Source organism: Anabrus simplex, chromosome 3, assembly GCF_040414725.1.
Source record: "Anabrus simplex isolate iqAnaSimp1 chromosome 3, ASM4041472v1, whole genome shotgun sequence".
Classification (NCBI taxonomy): Eukaryota; Metazoa; Arthropoda; class Insecta; order Orthoptera; family Tettigoniidae; genus Anabrus; species Anabrus simplex.
This window is the reverse complement of record NC_090267.1, coordinates 266,040,679-266,059,854: the sequence shown is the minus strand read 5'-3', so window position 1 is coordinate 266,059,854 and position 19,176 is coordinate 266,040,679. Positions and strand designations below refer to the sequence as shown.

The window sequence follows — 19,176 nt, the reverse complement described above, 5'->3', positions numbered from 1 at the left end:
AGCCCTGAAGGTGGTTTTTCCGTGGTTTCCAATTTTCACGCCAGGCAAATGCTGAGGCTGTACCTTAATTAAGGCCACAGCCGCTTCCTTCCCACTCCTAGGCCTTTCCTATCCCATCGTCGCCGTTTTGCTAGAACACTAGAGACAGTACTACAACTGAGTTTCAAACTGGTTGGCCAGTGACGACTGTTTAACAAATAAATTAAAATGTAAATGTTTTTATTTTTATCAAAGGAAAGCATTAAAAATATTGCACAGAATTATAAAATATAAGGCGGGTGACAAATACCTTGCAAAAGGGCATCGTGGCGTTTGCGATCACTGCGTTGCCAACCCCTGCTGTACTAGATCACCGTTAACGACAGCAAAAGCATTCCAACGACATACAGCCGTAGACGCGAAGTATCACTTGCCACTGTCAAGCTACTGCCACGTGTCAGTGGAGCCGATCTTTATATGAAGCGTAGGTGCTACAGGATGAATTTCGCTGCCATGTCTTCTACGTGAGGGACTTGAAGGAACTCATCCACCCGAAGTTCTTACCCTCTTTATGACATCCAGATATTTCACCCGCTCGGCACGGCGTTGAGTCGCTGGCTGTACGTTGTTATCCCATCTCCGTAGCGGGACGTCTCGGACTACCTGGATAGTAGACTCATGGCAACCAAAGTGAATTTATCTGTATCGATCAGTGGTAGCGCGTAAGCCTCCGGATTCCAAGATTGAGGGATCAAACAGAAGTTGTCAGATTTCTAAAGAGTGTAAACACTGCCATTCAATTTTCCATGTTGTACGATGTAGGCATGTTGACACATTATTTGTAATAATAATAATAATAATAATAATAATAATAATAATAATAATAATAATAATAATAATAATAATAATAATAATAATAATAATAATAATGAAAATCCACAGCCTGTTTCCAGTCATTCGACCGGGTCAGGGATGGAATGAATGTAGCCCCATCTAGCGGCGAGGATAGGAAATGTGCCGGCTGCCGAAGCCTGTCGCACTCCTCTAGGGCAGTGATAAATGACTGGTAGATGAAATGTTAATGAAAAGTGTTGCTGGAATGAAATATGACAGGCAAAACCGGAGTACCCGGTGAAAAACCTGTTCCGCCTCCGCTTTGTCCAGCACAAATCTCACATGGAGTGACCGAGATTTGAACCACGGTATCCAGCGGTGAGAGGCCGGCGCGCTGCCGCCTGAGCCACGGGGGCAATAATAATAATAATAATAATAATAATAATAATAATAATAATAATAATAATAATAATAATAATAATAATAATAATAATAATAATAATAATAATAATAATATTTTTTAGAATTGGCTTTATGTCTCACTGGCACAGATAGGTATTATTGTGACGATGGGATAGGAAAGGCCTAGGAATGGGAAGGAAGCGGCCGTGGTCCTAATTAAGGTACAGCGCAGCATTTGCCTGGTGTGAAAATGGGAAACCACAGAAAACCATCTTCAGGTTGCCGACAGTGGGGCTCGAACCAACTATTTCCCGGATGCAAGCTTAGAGCTATGCGATCCTAACCGCACGGCCAACTCTCCCCGTAATAATAATAATAATAATAATAATAATAATAATAATAATAATAATAATAATAATAATAGTTTTTCGCCCCACTATACTTTTTACGAGGGGCTGCCTGGCCGAGGCGGTAAAGGCGTGCTCGGTTCGCCTGGAAGGACGCGGGTTCGAATCCCCGTCAGGAAGTCGTAAAATTTAAGAAACGAGATTTCCACTTCCGGAGAATCATATGGCCCTGAGGTTCACTCAGCCTACACCAAAAATGAGTACCAGGTTAATTCCTGGGGGCAAAGGCGGCCGGGCGTAGAGCTAACCACTCTACCCCATCACGTGCCGCGGTTAACAATGGTGGAAGCCTTCACCTTCCACTCCTCCAAGGGCCTTCATGGCCTGTACGGAGGTGTCTTTGTCTTTATACTTTTTACTGTTTTTGGAGGCGCAGAGGTGCCAAGAGTACTTTTACGTGCCAGTACATCTACCGATACGACGCTGACGTATTCGAGCACCTTCAAATACCACCGGACTGAGCTAGGATTGAGCCTGGCAAGTTGAGTTCAGAAGGCCAGTGTCTCAACCGTATGAGCCACTCAGTCCGGCGACATATTTATGTTTACCCGGTAAAATGAATTAAAAGTCAACCACAGCTCACTCAACAGAGATCCCTTTCTCTGCCATCTGGAAGAGTAAACAGGAACGCCAAAACTGACGCGCCAAGATACCTACACACGGTAGCTGTTGCTATATTATTATTATTATTATTATTATTATTATTTTTATTACAGCAAATCTTGTCCTCATACGAAACCCGAGGGGCCGGATTTCGCCCCGGTGTATACAGGATTCATAAAGGTGGTTAAAATATAAAATGAAATTCATAAGATACCTCCTTTACATAATCCACTAATGGGACTAATTATTATACACTAACACAAGTCTGTTCTTGCTTAGAATTTCCTATCAAAGCACAGTAGTACAGTAACTGTCTTCAGCCTATTCCAGTTATATCTGGGGTCACTGGAGTCTCCCAGGCTCATTTTGGTTTTGGCCGGGGGTTTAAGACCCTCCTGACTCCACGTGATTCTTGAGATGAAAATCTCGACCCAGAACAACCGGGATTCGAACCTCAGCCTTCCGGGTGGGAAGCCAGCAGCTAAGCCACTGAGCTAATCACGGCCGGGGGTTTAAGACATTCCTGACGCTACGTGATTCTTGAGATGAAAATCTCGACCCAGAACCGACCGGGATTCGAACCTCAGCCTTCCGGGTGGGAAGCCAGCAGCTAAGCCACTGAGCTAATCACGCCCCCAGTAGTACAGCATATACATATATTTAATACACATTACATATTTTATAGAAATGACACCAATAGTAATACTGTACAGTACTGTTGTTTACTTCTTCCAGTAATTCAGAATTATACACTAGGAAAATGAATGAGCCTTGGCCGGTCGCTGCTCAGTTCGAGGACCTGCAGATTCGCAGGTGGTGCGTGGTCAACGTACTATTCCTCTCGGCCATTATTCTTGGCACTGTAGAACGGGTCGGACATCTCAGTTATTCTCGCGTAGGCTGATAGGACCTCGAACGATTCCTCAAATCCAGATAAAAATCCCTAATGTGGCCCAGAATGGAACCCTCGGCCTCGCCGTAAGAGGCAAGCTCTCTATACCTAGACTGTGGGGTAGCCGGAAGAGAATAAGAGTTGTAAATAAATAAATAAATAAATAAATAAATAAATAAATAAATAAATATACCGTATGCACATAAATAAATATATATAAATATATAATTATATATATATTGTATATATAATTAATGTAATATATATATATTTATTTATCTATTTATCTATTTATTTATTTATTTATTTATTTATTTATTTATTTATTTATTTATTTATTTATTTATTTATTTATTTATTTATTTATTTAATAATAATATTTATTTATTTAGCGTATGATCATCAAAGCAATTATACAACAACCCTCTAAAGTTCACAACTAAAGTTCCATATCGAAGTTTGAGAGCCAGAGAAGAGCTTCCCTTGAAACACAGTACAAGCCCGCAATAGAGCCTCTGCACGCACCTAAAGGAAACTAATGCAATGTGATCGATCGTCTCCAATAACTGTGACTGAACATTAGTCAACGTCAAATCGAGATAAAAATCCCTGATGTGGCCCGGAATGGAAGGCTGGACCTCGTGGTAAGAGGCAGGCTCTCTATACTTAGACCGTAGGGTGGAGGTCGGATACAAATAAGATAAGAAGATAATTAAAACCTAGGTAAACAATTCATAGGGAATCTGCCACCTGGACGACAGTCCTAAATGCAGATCATCGATGATTGACTGATTGATTGATCGATTGATTGAATGATTGATTATCTGATTGATTGATTGATTGATTGAACGTATAGAAATAAACTTCCTGGAATTCCCCGGCCATGTCTCCCAATTATAACTCTACAAATAATAATAATAATAATAATAATAATAATAATAATAATAATAATAATAATAATAATAATAATAATAATAATAATAATAATAGAAGCCGAAGGTGATTTGGGTCTAGTCAACATTAGAAAAGAATTTCGGAAAGCAATACTTGTTAGTAAACTTCCAGAGAAAGCCAAGAAGAAATCAAGCAGTACATGGACTGAAGAAAGAAAACAACATCGGGAAAGGGTAAGAAAGCTTTGTGAAGAAAGGAGAAATAAAACTGTTTCATGTGATCATAAGATGGCCTAATCGAATGAATCAATGTATGAAATAATAATAATAATAATAATAATAATAATAATAATAATAATAATAATAATAATAATAATAATAATATAGTAATAATTTTGCGTCCGTCAAACTATTTTACGATTTTTGGAGATTCCCGACGGTCGGATATTCCTTTAGGTGCCAGTAATGTACTCACAAGTGAGTGACGTATTTGAGCATTTTCACATTACCACCGGACTGAGTGGGGATCGAGCCCGACAATTTGAACTCAGAAGGTGTGAGCTACTCACTACGGTGAACAATAATTGACCAAGGTAATTCGGATTATTTTAAATATGAAAGAAAGGGGCCTGGCACGAGTAAATAGAAACAACTGTGGTCTCGGTTAAGCGTTCCTTGTCGAATGTGGACAATTTGCATTCTGAGTTATTCCTGGAAGTGCAAAAATCTCAGCTGAATGCTCGGAGTTCTGTCATTTGAATAAAGGCTAATCATTACCAACAAGTTGTTGACTTACATCACGTGTTGAGAGTGGAAATGATTTGCAACTATTGTATGCATGGAATTTACATTGAATGGTATCCGAGGATGATTTACGTCAGCTGTCGGCAGCTCTAAAAGCAGGGTTCTGAGTCTCCAGCTCGTCAGACAGTCTCAAGCCATCGTTGACTGCGACCAGCTAGATCAACGAGGTAAGGTGTACGATCATTTAGTTTCTAAAGTTACTGAAACCCTCCTCATTCTAATAGAGGTGTAGCCATTCTCTTTCTACACTTCTAAAGAAGTCTGAGTTCACAAATTTGAATACTATAAATCAGACTCTTAGATATCAGACGAGAAGGCCGCAATGTTGTGGGATTTGACCAGATGAAGGTAGAGGGAGACAAGGTTCAACGTTCATCTTGAAGGAAGTGTACCCGAAGGTAGTAATTGTTAATGGAAGTACAAAACTCCTTTCTGAACTCTAATCAGATGTGGAAATAGAAGAGTTTCCATCCTTCGACGAATGAAGGGTATAGAAATGGCATTTTAGGCTTCACAGATATAATATTGTCGAAGGCAGAAGGGATAATGTTCACCAAGGAAGGTCGGACAAGTAAATGGAATCAGTTTCAGACTCAGTATGGCCCTGTGGTCATCATCCCACTTCTCTAAGTCGAGATGCCTTGTGCTATAGTGAAAAGTTTAACGTCGGGTGAAGTGGCATCAAATCAACTGCCTCGAATGTTCTATTCAGTGAATTTTCTTGCCTAGTGTTTGGCCTGAACTCTTGTTTTTCTTCTTATGCCGTAGCACACTCCTGTGCTGGCTAATATGAATTATCCCAGTTTTGATATCAGTAAAATTCTGACATCAAATTAGAGACTAATGTGTTATTTTCCTGAAATGGAACAATATTTCTTGCAACTCCTTCGTCAGGTTAAATGTATTTCGATATAGCTTCATTAGATTATCTAATAAACATGATGCGAGCATACTGAGAGTCATTTAATAGATGGCTATCCAATATCACCTGCTCTATTGACAACAACATAAAACATTTTTCATCATTATAATAGTCATTTCCACAGTCATTTGTCAGGATAAACTAATCTCAAGGAATAGGAAGCTACACGTTTGAATTCGGGTAGCTTCTTAACCTACAAGGGTGTAGGAATACATGTATCTGATAAGTCCCACTGGGATCCCAATATAGTTGGTTTTCAAACGTAGTCTGAATTGAAAAACTAAGTTCTGTGTATTGTTACACTATCATGTTTTTCACTCGCAAAAGACAACGTTTTCTCTTCATCCCGGTTTTTAAAATTACTATTAATCGTTCAGCAACATAGGTTTCTGCCCCCGTGGACAGCTTTACGTTGCGTTCATCAGGAAGAAGTTCACAGGAAATTTTAAAATACGCATTCTATCATCGTCCAACAAATACCAATGGGAAACATTAAACAATCATATACATATCCGTTGATTTTTCAACGTGTACTTTTCTTGTTAAAAAACTCATCACGTTAATTCAACAGTGCGTAATTGTTGGCAATAAGGCATCACGTTGGAACGAACTGGAGCTGTGGTAGTGTTACAGTACATACACTGTGGAACATCCTCATTTTACTTACCTATAGAGTTTGTTTCAACTTCATTCTTCAGATCAAAGGAGCACGATAACACATAAGTAGAAAAACTCATTTCTTTATGAATATTAGAGAAACCTTCCTAATTTCTTCCACAGTTTTCTAAAAATGCTCGACCATGCTACACTAACTCTTCGGAAATCGTTTGTACAGTGTTCAAACGTACAAGAAAACGGGCATCCGACTCACCATGCCCACCGAAACCACTTCCTCCAGGTGTCTTTATTAAAGGGCGAACAGTAATCTGTCACCCCTCGTAATGTAGGTTGTCTACTATGTTCGTTAAAACTGAATAAAAACTTGTTCTCTTGCAGGCTCTGTAAAATGTCGGTGATACCCGAAATGATGGAGGGAACGTTGTTCCACAACGTCCTCTTCTACCCGCTGTTGGCCATCAGTGCATTCCTGTGGTTCATCTACTACCGCCAGATGACGTCACGGTTTGTCGAGATGGGCAACAAGATTCCTGGACCAGAGACAGTACCTGTCTTTGGCAATGCTCTCCTCGCCGTCAAGCATAACACGCCCGATCGTAACTATCTTCTTAACCCTTCACTTTATTTATCTTTGTGCGTTGGTTATTTCCTTCACATATTACTATTGTGTAGTGCTGTTATCCACCACACTAAACTGTTACTGTTTATCGGGCTCGATCTGAGACCTTGACACGCTGAGTTTTCTGAATGTTTCAGGTTTCCTGGAATATGCGCTAAGAGAGGCTGTGAAGTATGGTAAAGTCGTGAGAGTCTGGCTGGGACCTCGTCGTCTCTTGGTCTTCTTGTACGACCCTCGTGATATTGAGGTGAGTTCTGAAGATTGCTGTACACTAATAATTGAGGACAGATTTAAACATGCAACACTAATCTTCTTCTTTCTTAACCTTGCCCTGTATTTATTCCATGCCACTTTATCAAAGCTTCTCCATCCTATAGTCCTGCAATTATTTTCCTCCGGATTCTTGTCAGTTTCTTCCTCCTCTACTTCTCATCCCTACCTCCTTTTTCATTAACTTCTTCCCCCCATACATTTGTTCTAGTTTTATCAAATAGAAAAACATCTTGAATTTTTTCTGCTAGTTCTGCTAATTTCCCTGTCCCTCTGATATATTTAGGACTCCACACATCCATCTGTACGCGTGTAATATACTTCCCATACATTAACGCTGGTCTCAACATTGTCACGTTTTCTTTAAGCTCACCAGACACTGTTCGATCGCATGATATTATATTTTTTCTGAATTCTACTACTGATTCAAATTCTTTATTTCCAAACTTTCCAAAAGTTGATCCCTTTTAGGCCTCTCTAAAGCAAGCTACTCTCTTGGTAACTTTTTTCCTCATTATCCTCTCCGTTATGAAGATACAGAAACGTGATCTTAGTTCCTCTGATTCTTAATACTCCTTCTTGTATTTGCCCACAGTCTAAGCTTCGTACTGTACGCACAGCATAACGTCACCTTCTTACATGATACATGAGGTTCTCTGTCTGCACATCTAGTAACGGTTAAACGGGAATGGTCACAAATCAGAGCCCTGGAATAAACCATAAACCATCTTTTTTTTTTTGTCTCTGTACTATTACTTTGGATGTTTGCCCTCAAATTGTTGTACCTGAATTTAATATAACGTATATTATTTTCAGGAACATTCTTTTCTTTTTAGATCTTTCTACACATCTTTTACCCAGGCACTCAATGATAGGCAACATCAATAGAACACTTAAAATGTGAATAGTTCACTTGAGGAGCCTACTAAGCTCTCACTATGATCTGTTCACTTATGGTAATGTATCTTATTACTACATTGTGTAGATGCATTCTTTACATTTTTGCTTTCTCGTGACAACTGAATTAACTGATTGAACGTTCTTAGAGTGAGCAACTTCCGCACATTATGTGATATGATATCAAAGTTTCCGTTATGTTAGCAACTCAGATAATTTGCCAAGACATCTTCACTGAAATATCAAGGTTAAAATCATGATGGTTTGCTCGATTGATCATAATTACGTAACTAACACACGCTCTCTTTCTGATAGTTTATAAACCACGCTACACGTATTCCTACCACTTGTTGATCTTAGACGTGTAAATTGACATTCTTGTTGAGATTGAAACACAATAGTCCTCGTATTTTCTTTTCATGAATAAATGAATTTAATCTGGATTAACCTTGAAACACGAAACAATGTACAAGCAAGCAATTTAAATGTAATTACAACATCCGTTCTTTAAAATAACGTGAAGGAATCTTCATGTAAATATACTGTAAAAGATTTCTTATGATTGTTGCAGACAGTATGATTATGGCAGGTATGATTCGATCCTCAGGTTCCTATTATAATGAAACTTTTCCTTGGCTCTTGCTCCTAGCAAATAATATCTCGAAGTAATGACCTCTGAAAGTTGAAATGTACAGATTCGGGAAACTGATTACTTCAGATGGGGTTATGTGGTTTTGAACAAAGACTACGATTTCTTATACGTCCACACAATTTGTCATGTATACATTTAAGACTGCCATATTATCGGTAGGAATCCCTGGACAGTGTAAATGTGTAACCTCAGAATTGTTGGAATAATTAGTAAGGCCTTGTGTTGAGTAAAAAGTGTTGTCGTGTGTTGAATTGTACCCTCTGGTACAGTCACGTTAATCCTTTCTTGTCTGCTGGCGCATTAGAGAATCCCATTTTTTAAGATGTGAAACAGTAATGTGAATTCCATCTTCCTCCACAGCTGATCCTCAGCAGCAACGTTCATCTAGAGAAATCCAAGGAGTACCGCTGGTTCAAGCCCTGGCTGGGTGAAGGACTGCTCATCAGCTCAGGTAAGTTTTACTCTTATATCAATCAAAGAATGGTAGAAATGTTCAGATCATTGGTTGAATCGTCATCGTGGTGGCCTTCTGTTCAAAGAGCCCCGCGTTCGATTTCCGGCCTGCCGGTGACCTTAGCAACGTCTAGTTCATTTCGCTAGCTCGATCTTCATTTATATACGGCACATCATACAAACCACCACAGAAAAGCACAACGGCGAATACAGCCCTCTACATAAGGCTGTACCGAGTGTAATTTTCTGCAGGAAAATGCAGAGATAATATCTTATTTCAAGTCCTCGTACATCAGCTCATATATTCATTACAGTCACGGGAGTTGCAATGTTAAGTTTAGCACAGTAATATCGATCATCAGTCACACTTAAGTACATAGGGATGATGATATATCCCTAGAACTATTCGACAGTATCATTAAGTGGACTATTGTTATGTTGTGGAGGGCTATGTCTTCTGCTTCATGGTATGGCTCTTAAAATATTATATAAAATCTATAACAGGTATTGGGTGAAACTTCCTCCCGAGTTATGCGGGGCAGTTAAATTGTTTTGTGTGTGACAGATGCCTTTAGTTCACTACTATTTATTGTTAACTTCAAGTGTATTTCTGACGAAGGTATTGGATGGTTTCCATGATCAATAAAAATACGTTGCCCCGCTACCTTGCAGGTTAGCAAATTCACCAAGAAATGCATCTTTGTGGAACGAACTTTCATTCAAGAGCTAATATTGCGATCAGACCTCTGGCTTCATTTGGGTTCACTTAAAAGGAGAACTTCAAGAAAAAGTGGACCTTGATATGACCTTCAAAGCCTGTTTGAATATTGTCCTTAATGATAAAGACATTGCGATGTCTGTCTGTCTGTTAGGTCATCAGCCCAGAGGCTGGTTGGATCCTCAAATAGCACCACCAAAGGTTATGCGGTTATAAGGAAACCGCAAAAACCAATGGCAGCATCAAAATGAGGCGTACTAGGCAAGATGAGGAGTGAGGTAGTTTGCCATTGCTTTCCTCACTGGGTCAGAAAGTGCTATTACAGCACGACTGACCCTATGAGCAATACCTTTCATAACACTCAGATGCACTAGTCGTGCTCTGAATGTCATTACTCAGCAGCACCCATACCCTAGCAGCTTCCATATTGTCACAGCCATGGATGAGACTAGGACTTCGGTGAAAGCTACACTTTACTCTGGTCTGTGCCAAGAGATGGATACAAAAGTACTGTATCCATCAAGAAATGGCAGCAGGCAACGACATTGTGATACGAATAAGAAATAATAAGATGTTCGAATTTGGATATAAATAACAATGTTACGTGATTCTCTAGAAATATGTTAGCGTGCCAAAAAGTAAAGTACTAATTTTCGTCTTTCTGTAGCCTATCTACGTTCTGCAAGATATTATAGAAATTAGGTCGGATAATGAATCAAATTCTTTGTAAGAGAAGAGAAGAAAGATGACTACATTATAACTGCGTTGTGTCCTTCAAAACTCCGAACCGGGCGAGTTGGCCGTGCGGTTAGGGGAGCGCAGCTGTGAGCTCGCATCCGGGAGATAGTGGGTTCTAATCCCACTGTCGGCAGCCCTGAAAATGGTTTTCCGTGGTTTCCCATTTTCACACCAGGCAAATGCTGGGGCTGTACCTTAATTAAGGCCACGGCCGCTTCCTTCCCATTCCTAGGTCTTTCCTGTCCAATCGTCCCCATAAGACCTATCTGTGTCGGTGCGACGTAAAGCAAATATCAAAACTCCGCAATGTCCGTCTCCCTTTCTGACTCCCCTGTCCCACATTCTTCACCTATAGGGTTGGTCATCCTAACCAGTTAGTAATAAAGAAAATTAAGTTACGGAACTTTGGTAATTAGGAACGTATCCCCTGCCTTTAAAAATATTGAAAATGTCGTAGTGAGTTCAGTAAATTGCTTTCCAGGTGACAAATGGAGATCTCACCGCAAGCTGATCGCTCCCACCTTCCACTTGAACGTGCTCAAGGGATTTGTAGGCTTGTTCAATGAGAACGGCAGGACTCTGGTGAAGAGGCTGAAGAAGGAATGTGATTCAGGACGAGTGTTTGACATCCACGACTACATGAGCGAGTCCACAGTCGACATTCTACTGGGTAAGTGCACTCTCATTACTGGGAGACCTTATTGAAATATATAAGTTTAGTCTTATCTGTATGGAGTTTTAAGAATTGAACAATGTGGTTCTAATTAAGTCGATTTTGAATTTTTACCTAAATACAGTAAATATTTCCGAAATTATGGTGTTTTAGAAAATCGATCCGGTATCTATTCAAAGCTTCCCAGGCGCAAAACGCAATTTATTATTTTGAAATTTGTAGCTACTTTTTTAAAGTGAGGTTTTTTACCGGGCTGAGTGGCTCAGACGGTTAAGGCGCTGGCCTTCTGACCCCAACTTGGCAGGTTCGATCCTGGCTCAGTCCGGTAGTATTTGAGGGTGCTCATATACGACAGCCTCGTGTCGGTAGATTTACTGGCCCGTAAAAGAACTCCTGCGGGACTAAATTCCGTAAGAGTAGTTAGTGGGACGTAAAGCAAATAACATTATTATTATTAAAGTGTGTGGTATCTGCTAATATTAAAAATCATCATCATCATCATCATCTGTTTACCCTCCAGGTTCGGCTTTTCCCTCGGACTCAGCGAGGGATCCTACCTCTACCGCCTCAAGGGCAGTGTCCTGGAGCTTCAGACTCTTGGTCGGGGGATACAACTGGGGAGTATGACCAGTACCTCGCCCAGGCGGCCTCACCTGCTATGGTGAACAGGGGCCTTGTAGGGGGATGGGAAGATTGGAAGGGATAGACAAGGAAGAGGGAAGGAAGCGGCCGTGGCCTTAAGTTAGGTACCATCCCGGCATTCGCCTGGAGGTGAAGTGGGAAACCACGGAAAACCACTTCGAGGATGGCTGAGGTGGGAATCGAACCCACCTCTACTCAGTTGACCTCCCGAGGCTGAGTGGACCCCGTTCCAGCCCTCGTACCACTTTTCAAATTTCGTGGCAGAGCCGGGAATCGAACCCGGACCTCCGGGGGTGGCAGCTAATCACGCTAACCACTACACCACAGAGGCGGCAATATTAAAAATATTATTTTAAATTTTTGGGCCATTTAACAACAGCTATCTTGTGAGTCATTTCCCCCGCCTAGGCTGCTTAACTCAATATCACATTTAACAGAGTTAATATCTTCTCAAATAAATCGACAATACCAAATTGTATTTTAATTTTTTTTTTAATATTGCAGAGTTCAGAGCCACCTTTCATCTTTGTTTCAGAGACGGCTATGGGCATTACAAGGACCACACAGGACCACTCCGGCTACGACTACGCTATGGCAGTTATGAAGTGAGTAGTCCAACCAATGTAGAACTTGTCAGCCTGTAATAACACTGGACGGAAGTACGGGTAAACTGTCCTATTTGACATTTAAACTAAATATAACATGACATTAAAACGTAAACTTGTGCCCTCATCTCGAGGTGATACAGAACATTTCAGGCACACGTCCAATGTATCTGAGCTGCTAAGCATATACCAACCTTCTTGCCATTCTTAAATCTCTGGTAGTACCGGAAATCGAACACTGGCCTCCGACAACTGCAACTAATTGCGCTGACGTTACGGTACGGAAGCGGACAAGCATAACATTGAGACTCTCTTCTAGAAGTTACAAACTATGGCAAAGAGCACAACTCACATCAATTTGCATCCTTCTCTACCTCTTAAACTTCCGGGATAGTTGTTGTCGTCAAAATATCTGATAACATCTAGTCCGCCTCCTTAGATCAATAGTCAGTGTTGCGGCCTTCGGTTCAGAGGGTTCCGGATTCGATTCCCGGCCGAATCGGGGATTTTAACCTTCATTGGTTACTCTGGCTCGGGACTGGGTGTCTGTGCAGTCTCCAACACTAGATTTCATCTTATTGTTAGGTAAGGGGACCATCCTCACAGACGCGCCGGTTGCCCAAGGGAGTCAACTCGAAAGAACTACACCAAGCTTCTCCGGAGGTTATGCGCAGTTATTATTGTATCACAGTCTTAACCACCATAGACACAGGTGAAACCCTCACATAGGATTACCTACAACAAGCATGTGGGACACATTTCGAGCCCGCTACCTCACAGCTCTCGTCACTAACTTACGGGTCCAAGATCGGTACAGATCTAAGATAGGGAAACAAATGGTACACACTTTAAGACTATTTAAAATCACATGTTCGAGGCCAGATAGATATCAGGATTTAGGAATCCGTTAAATAAATGAGTACCGGGCAAGTTGGCCGTGCCGGTTAGGGGCCCGCAGCTGTGAGCTTGCATCCGGAGATAGTGGGTTCGAACCCCACTGTCGACATCCCTGAAGATGGTTTTCCATTGTTTCCCCTTTTAACACCTATAACATCGTCGCCATAAGACCTATATGTGTCGGTGCGACGTAAAGAAAATTGAAAAAAAAAAAGAGTTTTGCTAATGGTAGGAGTATCTAGGAGTAAAAAGCTTTCATGAGGTACTTATCTGATTTCTTTTGATTTCCATATAGTGATAAGAATTTTGAGTTAAGTATGATCATGGCATGCATTAATATTTTTTTCAGGTTGTGTGACATTATCCATCAACGAACCTATAAGTTTTGGCTTCGTCTAGACCCCATCTTCAAGATGTCCAAGTACGCTAAGGAGCAAGACCGCTTGATTGGCATCATCCACGGACTATCAAGGAAGGTAAGAAATCGTCATTCCTGTGAATAATGTCTTAAATATGATTCATGATCACGTGATATTACGTCACACCACGTGTGATGTAAGCCTCCAGACATGTGAATAATATCAGCATATTTTCCAAACTTGAAACTACACGTAGGCACTGCCTTCTGAATATGTCCATGGTAAGTGTTCGGTCACATAATAGGTGTAGTCGTTTGCTTGCCCGCCGTCTTCTTGGATGGTTTTAGAAGTGTAAACAGAGAATTAGAATAAAAACCTACGCGCTGTGTCGGAGCCACGTTCGCAAGGTTTATGGCGACAGAAATGAAGGAGTGGGGAATACTACACTGTTACTGGTATTCTCTGACACATTCTGCTGTAGACGCATTCAAGGTTGTTTCTGATCCATTTAGAACGAATATATTTAGACGTTCTGCAAACTTACCACAATTTTCAACAGACCTGGTCACGTCAATACGAGAGTTATAGTAACCAATAGGCAGTATGATGGAGGTGTACGAGACAAATGTAACGATACGAAGTTCAACACTCTATCTCTACGGAGTCGCGAGTTATAGTTATTTTACTGCGTCGCGACAACCTCAATTTCAACACAAAATGGCGGACACCACCACCACCGCTCACAATGACGTCAGCGATTGTTTTACTAATTTCACTGTTTTTTAGCTAATGGTTTAACGTCGCACTAACACATTCAAGATTTTCGATGACGCAAGGATGGGAAAAGGCTAGGAATGGGAAGGAAGCGGCTATAGCCCTAATTAACGTTCAGTCCCAGCATTTGCTGGCGTCAAAATGGAAAACTATTTTCAGAGTTGCCGACGGTGGAATTCGAGCCCACCATCTACCGAATGCAAGCTCACAGCTACGCGACCCTAACCACACGGCGAACTCGCTCGGTAATTTAATCTTTTTTAATCGTACCTCTGTATTAACCATTTATAGTTGCGAAGCTACAGGCCTACATTCCCATGCGACGCTCTAAATTCTGCACGAAGCACTAAATGCGCACAAAACCAAAGATCTACGTAAAAAATATTCTTCAGTATTTCACACAGTTTGTAATGTGTGTTTAAGCAGTTATCGATGCGGCGAATGTACTACTTCTTTTGGTGCTCTCTCCTCACAGAAAGTTGGAGACTATCATGAAGTAAATGTCAGACCAGCGTCCAGGATAATCTTCTCGTTATATCAGGCAGGATTTATTATTTCGAAAAATGTGCCTGAAATCGCTGCTGTCCTGAGATTTACATGTTTTAAGATGATTTCGCGGCACGACGGAGCATCTCCTCGTAGGTGACGTAGTTTACCCACATTTCAAAGGCCTGCTAGTCACTACATTTTAGTGTCCATCCCTCGACTCTGTAAAGCAGAACCGGTAACATACAACACACTAACCAGTTTCGAATCGACGAACTGAACATGAGATGTTGTTCTTGCAGGTAATCGCACGCAAGCAGGAGGCCTTAGAGAAGAGCGAACTTGCTGCCCATCTGCGACCAGTCAGTTCCATCACGCCTTCATCTGAGGAAACCAGTGAATCCAAGGAGCCGGAACAGAGCGTAGCTGGAACCTTCTTCGACGAGAAGGGCTACATCAAGGATGACTTGGACGATGATGTTGGTAAGTATCACTGAGTTGATGGCGCAGTCATTTTCTCGTCACGCGCTTAGAACTGACAGTGATGTTATGTTCATCTCAGGGGAGAAGAAGCGAAAGGCTTTCCTGGACCTGATGTTGGAGATCCGTCAAGCGGGAGCAAACCTCACTGACGAGGAGATCAAGGAGGAAGTGGACACCATCATGTTCGAGGTATAATTATATAATCTGCTATACTTTTCACCAAGTCCCGGCTAATGCTTGTAGGATTGTGAAATTAAAACTTCATCCTTGTGGTTTTGATTCACATAAAACTGTAGATCCTGTGGCTATGACAGCTTGTTGTGCGCGGTGCCGTGGGACCTCAGTTCAGCCTCATATTATTAGCTTCTCTCTTGGAGGTGTTTGCACAGCCAGAGGAGTTTAGGGATTAGCATAGTAACTTCCTAGCCAATAATTTGGATTCGATCTTGATATTCGACTATCAATATTGAAGAGTGATTTCAGGATCCGGACCAGGATGTACTTCAAATTGTAGTATCAGGATGACACTCTACCTCGCCAATCCTGGTCTGAGTTAATTAATTAATTCATCTCATATAACATATCGTAGCCACATGATTTACCCATAAATTTCTTCTCTTTTCCTATTAATGCCACGGGAGTCATCAGCCTCATTCTGTTAGTAGCTGCTCGAACACTTGAACTGATACATCATTTCTTTCAGGGCCATGACACAACAGCCGCTGGCTCTAGCTTCGCCCTGTGCCTGCTTGGAATTCATCAGGACATACAGGTACGTTCTTATTTAATTACATCCTCTTCAGATCTGCTACTGTTCTTTTTAATATTATTATAACTATTATTAAAAAGGTAACCAAAATTGTCTCTGTCGTAAGGGTATTAAATAGTTTTCCTATTCTTTATGCATTGCAGATGTAGTTAAAGGCCTCCTTAGATATATTTTCATCTCAAAGAACCCGTAAAGCCCACACATTTCGCTTTAGAGAAAATATTCGAGACTGTAACAGTGCTTACAGTTGTAGATAATAACGCTGCATTCACTTTACTTTCCAGGAGAAAGTCATGGAAGAACTTGACTCCATCTTCGGTGACTCTGACAGGCCTGCCACTTTCGCAGATACTCTTGAGATGAAGTACCTCGAGAGAGTCATCCTGGAGACTCTTCGTATGTACCCTCCTGTGCCCGTCATTGCCAGGCGACCACAGCACGACCTAAAATTGGGTGAGTGGCAGAACTGAAATAATCTAATTCCATTCATTGACCCATAGATCTTCATCATCGACGCTGTCTTGACATTGCTTTGATTTGTTACAGCTTCTGGAGACTACGTCCTGCCCAAAGGATGCACAGCTGTGATCAGCACCATTAAACTCCACCGCTGCCCTGAGTTCTATCCCAACCCAGATCAGTTTAACCCTGACAACTTCCTGCCCGAGAAGATGGCTGCTAGACATTACTACTCCTACATTCCGTTCAGCGCCGGTCCTCGTAGCTGTGTGGGTGAGTATTATTTCTCCGTTCGACAAGAACATATACAATATCATCGCCACACAACGTGAATCTCAATCCCTCTTGACATATTAACAAGCACAACTTGATAATTTTGTCTGTGCACTCCAAAAATTGCCTCATTCTGTTCGTTTGCAACGATATAAACGGAAAATTGCGTAAAATAATTTCTCGAAATACCGTATTGAAGTTCAGTCATAGCCATGTCAAATTGCGGAAAGTAACACTGACACTTAACATTATTTACTTTGATACAGACTTATGTATATTTCATTAAGGAATCTGAAATTGTCGGTTACTACTAAAGCAATATGATTCCTTGATTGTCGTTAAGCCAGCATAAATTTAACAGGAAAATTAAAAATCTCCTAAAACTACTAACACGCGAGACGAAGCACAATTAATTTCCAGTTACGCTGTGTGGGTCAAAAATTGAAATTATCTCAATACGAATGAGTTCCTCGGTGAAGTGGCCCTCGCAAATAGCAGATTTACGCGTAAGAGGAGCGTATCTTCTTGAAATAGCCCTTACTTACATAGAGAAAAGTGTGCTCTGAAAAACTGTTCACCTCTATTTCATCTATATCCTTACCGAGCTCGATAACTGCAGTCGATTAAGTGCGGCCAGTATCCATTATTCGGGTGATAGTGGGTTCAAACTCCACTGTCGGCAGCCTTGAAGATGGTTTTCCGTGGTTTCGCATTTTCACACCAGACATATGCTGGGGCTGAACCTTAAATAAGGCCACGACCGCTTCCTTCCCACTTCTAGCCCTTTCCTGTCCCATCATCGCCATAAGACCTATCTGTGTCGGTGCGACTTAAAGCAACTCGTAAAAAGAAAAAAATATCTAGGCGTATATCCGTAATGACATCCCTACACAAAAGACATCGGTATTTTCACTGACATTGGATTGACGAGTATTCAGTACACTCCAGAATATACATCCTTGAATTTTATACTTCCTTTTTACTAAACAATGCAGCGAGAACTCACGTACACTACATAACCACCAACTGAACTGAAGCATGCCTGGCCTCGCGCTGCGCCTTTCCTGCAGTAGTAAACAGGAGGAAGTGCGTACGCTTATTCTTATACTCATTAGTATAATGCTTGCTCCGGTGTTCAAATATATAACTACAATCCGAGGCCTGATACTAAACATGTGCCTTCTTTTCAGGTCGCAAGTACGCCATGCTGAAGCTGAAGGTCCTACTGTCTACAGTGTTGAGAAACTACAAGATGGTGTCCCACCTCACAGAGAAGGACTTCAGACTGCAGGCAGACATTATCCTCAAGCGTACAGACGGTTTCCGTCTGCAGATCGTGCCTCGCCGTCCGGCTAAGGCCGCAGCTTAACCTTATCATTTCAACATATCTTAATTTAAAATATCCTTGTATTCTATTAGTCGTATGGTGTGATTGTAAAATAATGCGTGAAAATAAACTATTTAATATTTACTAAAATCTATCGCTTGACATTTCTTCTACCCTCTGACATCATTCCACTTCCAGATTGAGAGATGCTGACTTACAATCCTACTGTCGACAGCCCTAGTTTTCCATTTTCACACCAAGAAAATGCCAGGACACAACTGCTATGTTCTGAGTCCTATCCCTCTGTGGGGCGTTAAACAGCTAGTTACATAGAAATACTCCATTCTGTTTCCTATAACATCACTGAAATCAGTCACTACAACATCTCTGGAAGTCTGAACAACGTTCTAACCCACTGTCGAGGAGTGAGCTCTCGCCTTGGCTTCCGCGGATCGGGAACGTGCACTACCCATAACGTGAATCATACATAGTATTGGTGACGGATGTAACGTAACAAATTAGTGCATCAAAAAGCAAATTTAAGTTTATAATAGTATTAAATATATTTAGAGATTTGACATAGCAAACATTTTAAATCCTACTGAACTAAAACAACTTCTTGCCCATTTTTACAAATTTAACACCATATTTTCGTTGAAAACAATACGCTTGGTTTTATAAATCTGTTATTGTTTTAATGCTTAGCAGTCGTTTTGTCCTTAACCAAG

General features: G+C 41.0%; 1 protein-coding gene across 1 annotated transcript; it reads left to right on the top strand.

Moving 5' to 3' along the window:
* The first annotated feature begins 4,868 nt into the window (after positions 1-4,868).
* On the top strand, positions 4,869-18,598 carry LOC136866227 (cytochrome P450 4g15). The gene is made up of 13 exons (XM_067143012.2): positions 4,869-4,981; positions 6,733-6,950; positions 7,111-7,220; positions 9,153-9,243; positions 11,183-11,371; positions 12,552-12,621; positions 13,868-13,994; positions 15,440-15,620; positions 15,700-15,809; positions 16,324-16,392; positions 16,674-16,842; positions 16,936-17,121; positions 18,312-18,598. Exons 2-13 carry the CDS (start codon positions 6,743-6,745, stop codon positions 18,488-18,490), a joined length of 1,689 nt encoding a protein of 562 aa, XP_066999113.2. The 5' UTR covers positions 4,869-4,981; positions 6,733-6,742; the 3' UTR covers positions 18,491-18,598.
* Positions 18,599-19,176: the final 578 nt, after the last annotated feature.

Bases quoted from the DNA above. Each gene is read 5' to 3' on its own strand.
- LOC136866227 (XM_067143012.2), top strand. From the start codon at position 6,743: ATGTCGGTGATACCCGAAATGATGGAGGGAACGTTGTTCCACAACGTC. The intron at 11,372-12,551 runs GTAAGTGCACTC...TCTTTGTTTCAG, and splicing joins CACAGTCGACATTCTACTGG to AGACGGCTATGGGCATTACA. The intron at 13,995-15,439 runs GTAAGAAATCGT...TTGTTCTTGCAG, and splicing joins TCCACGGACTATCAAGGAAG to GTAATCGCACGCAAGCAGGA.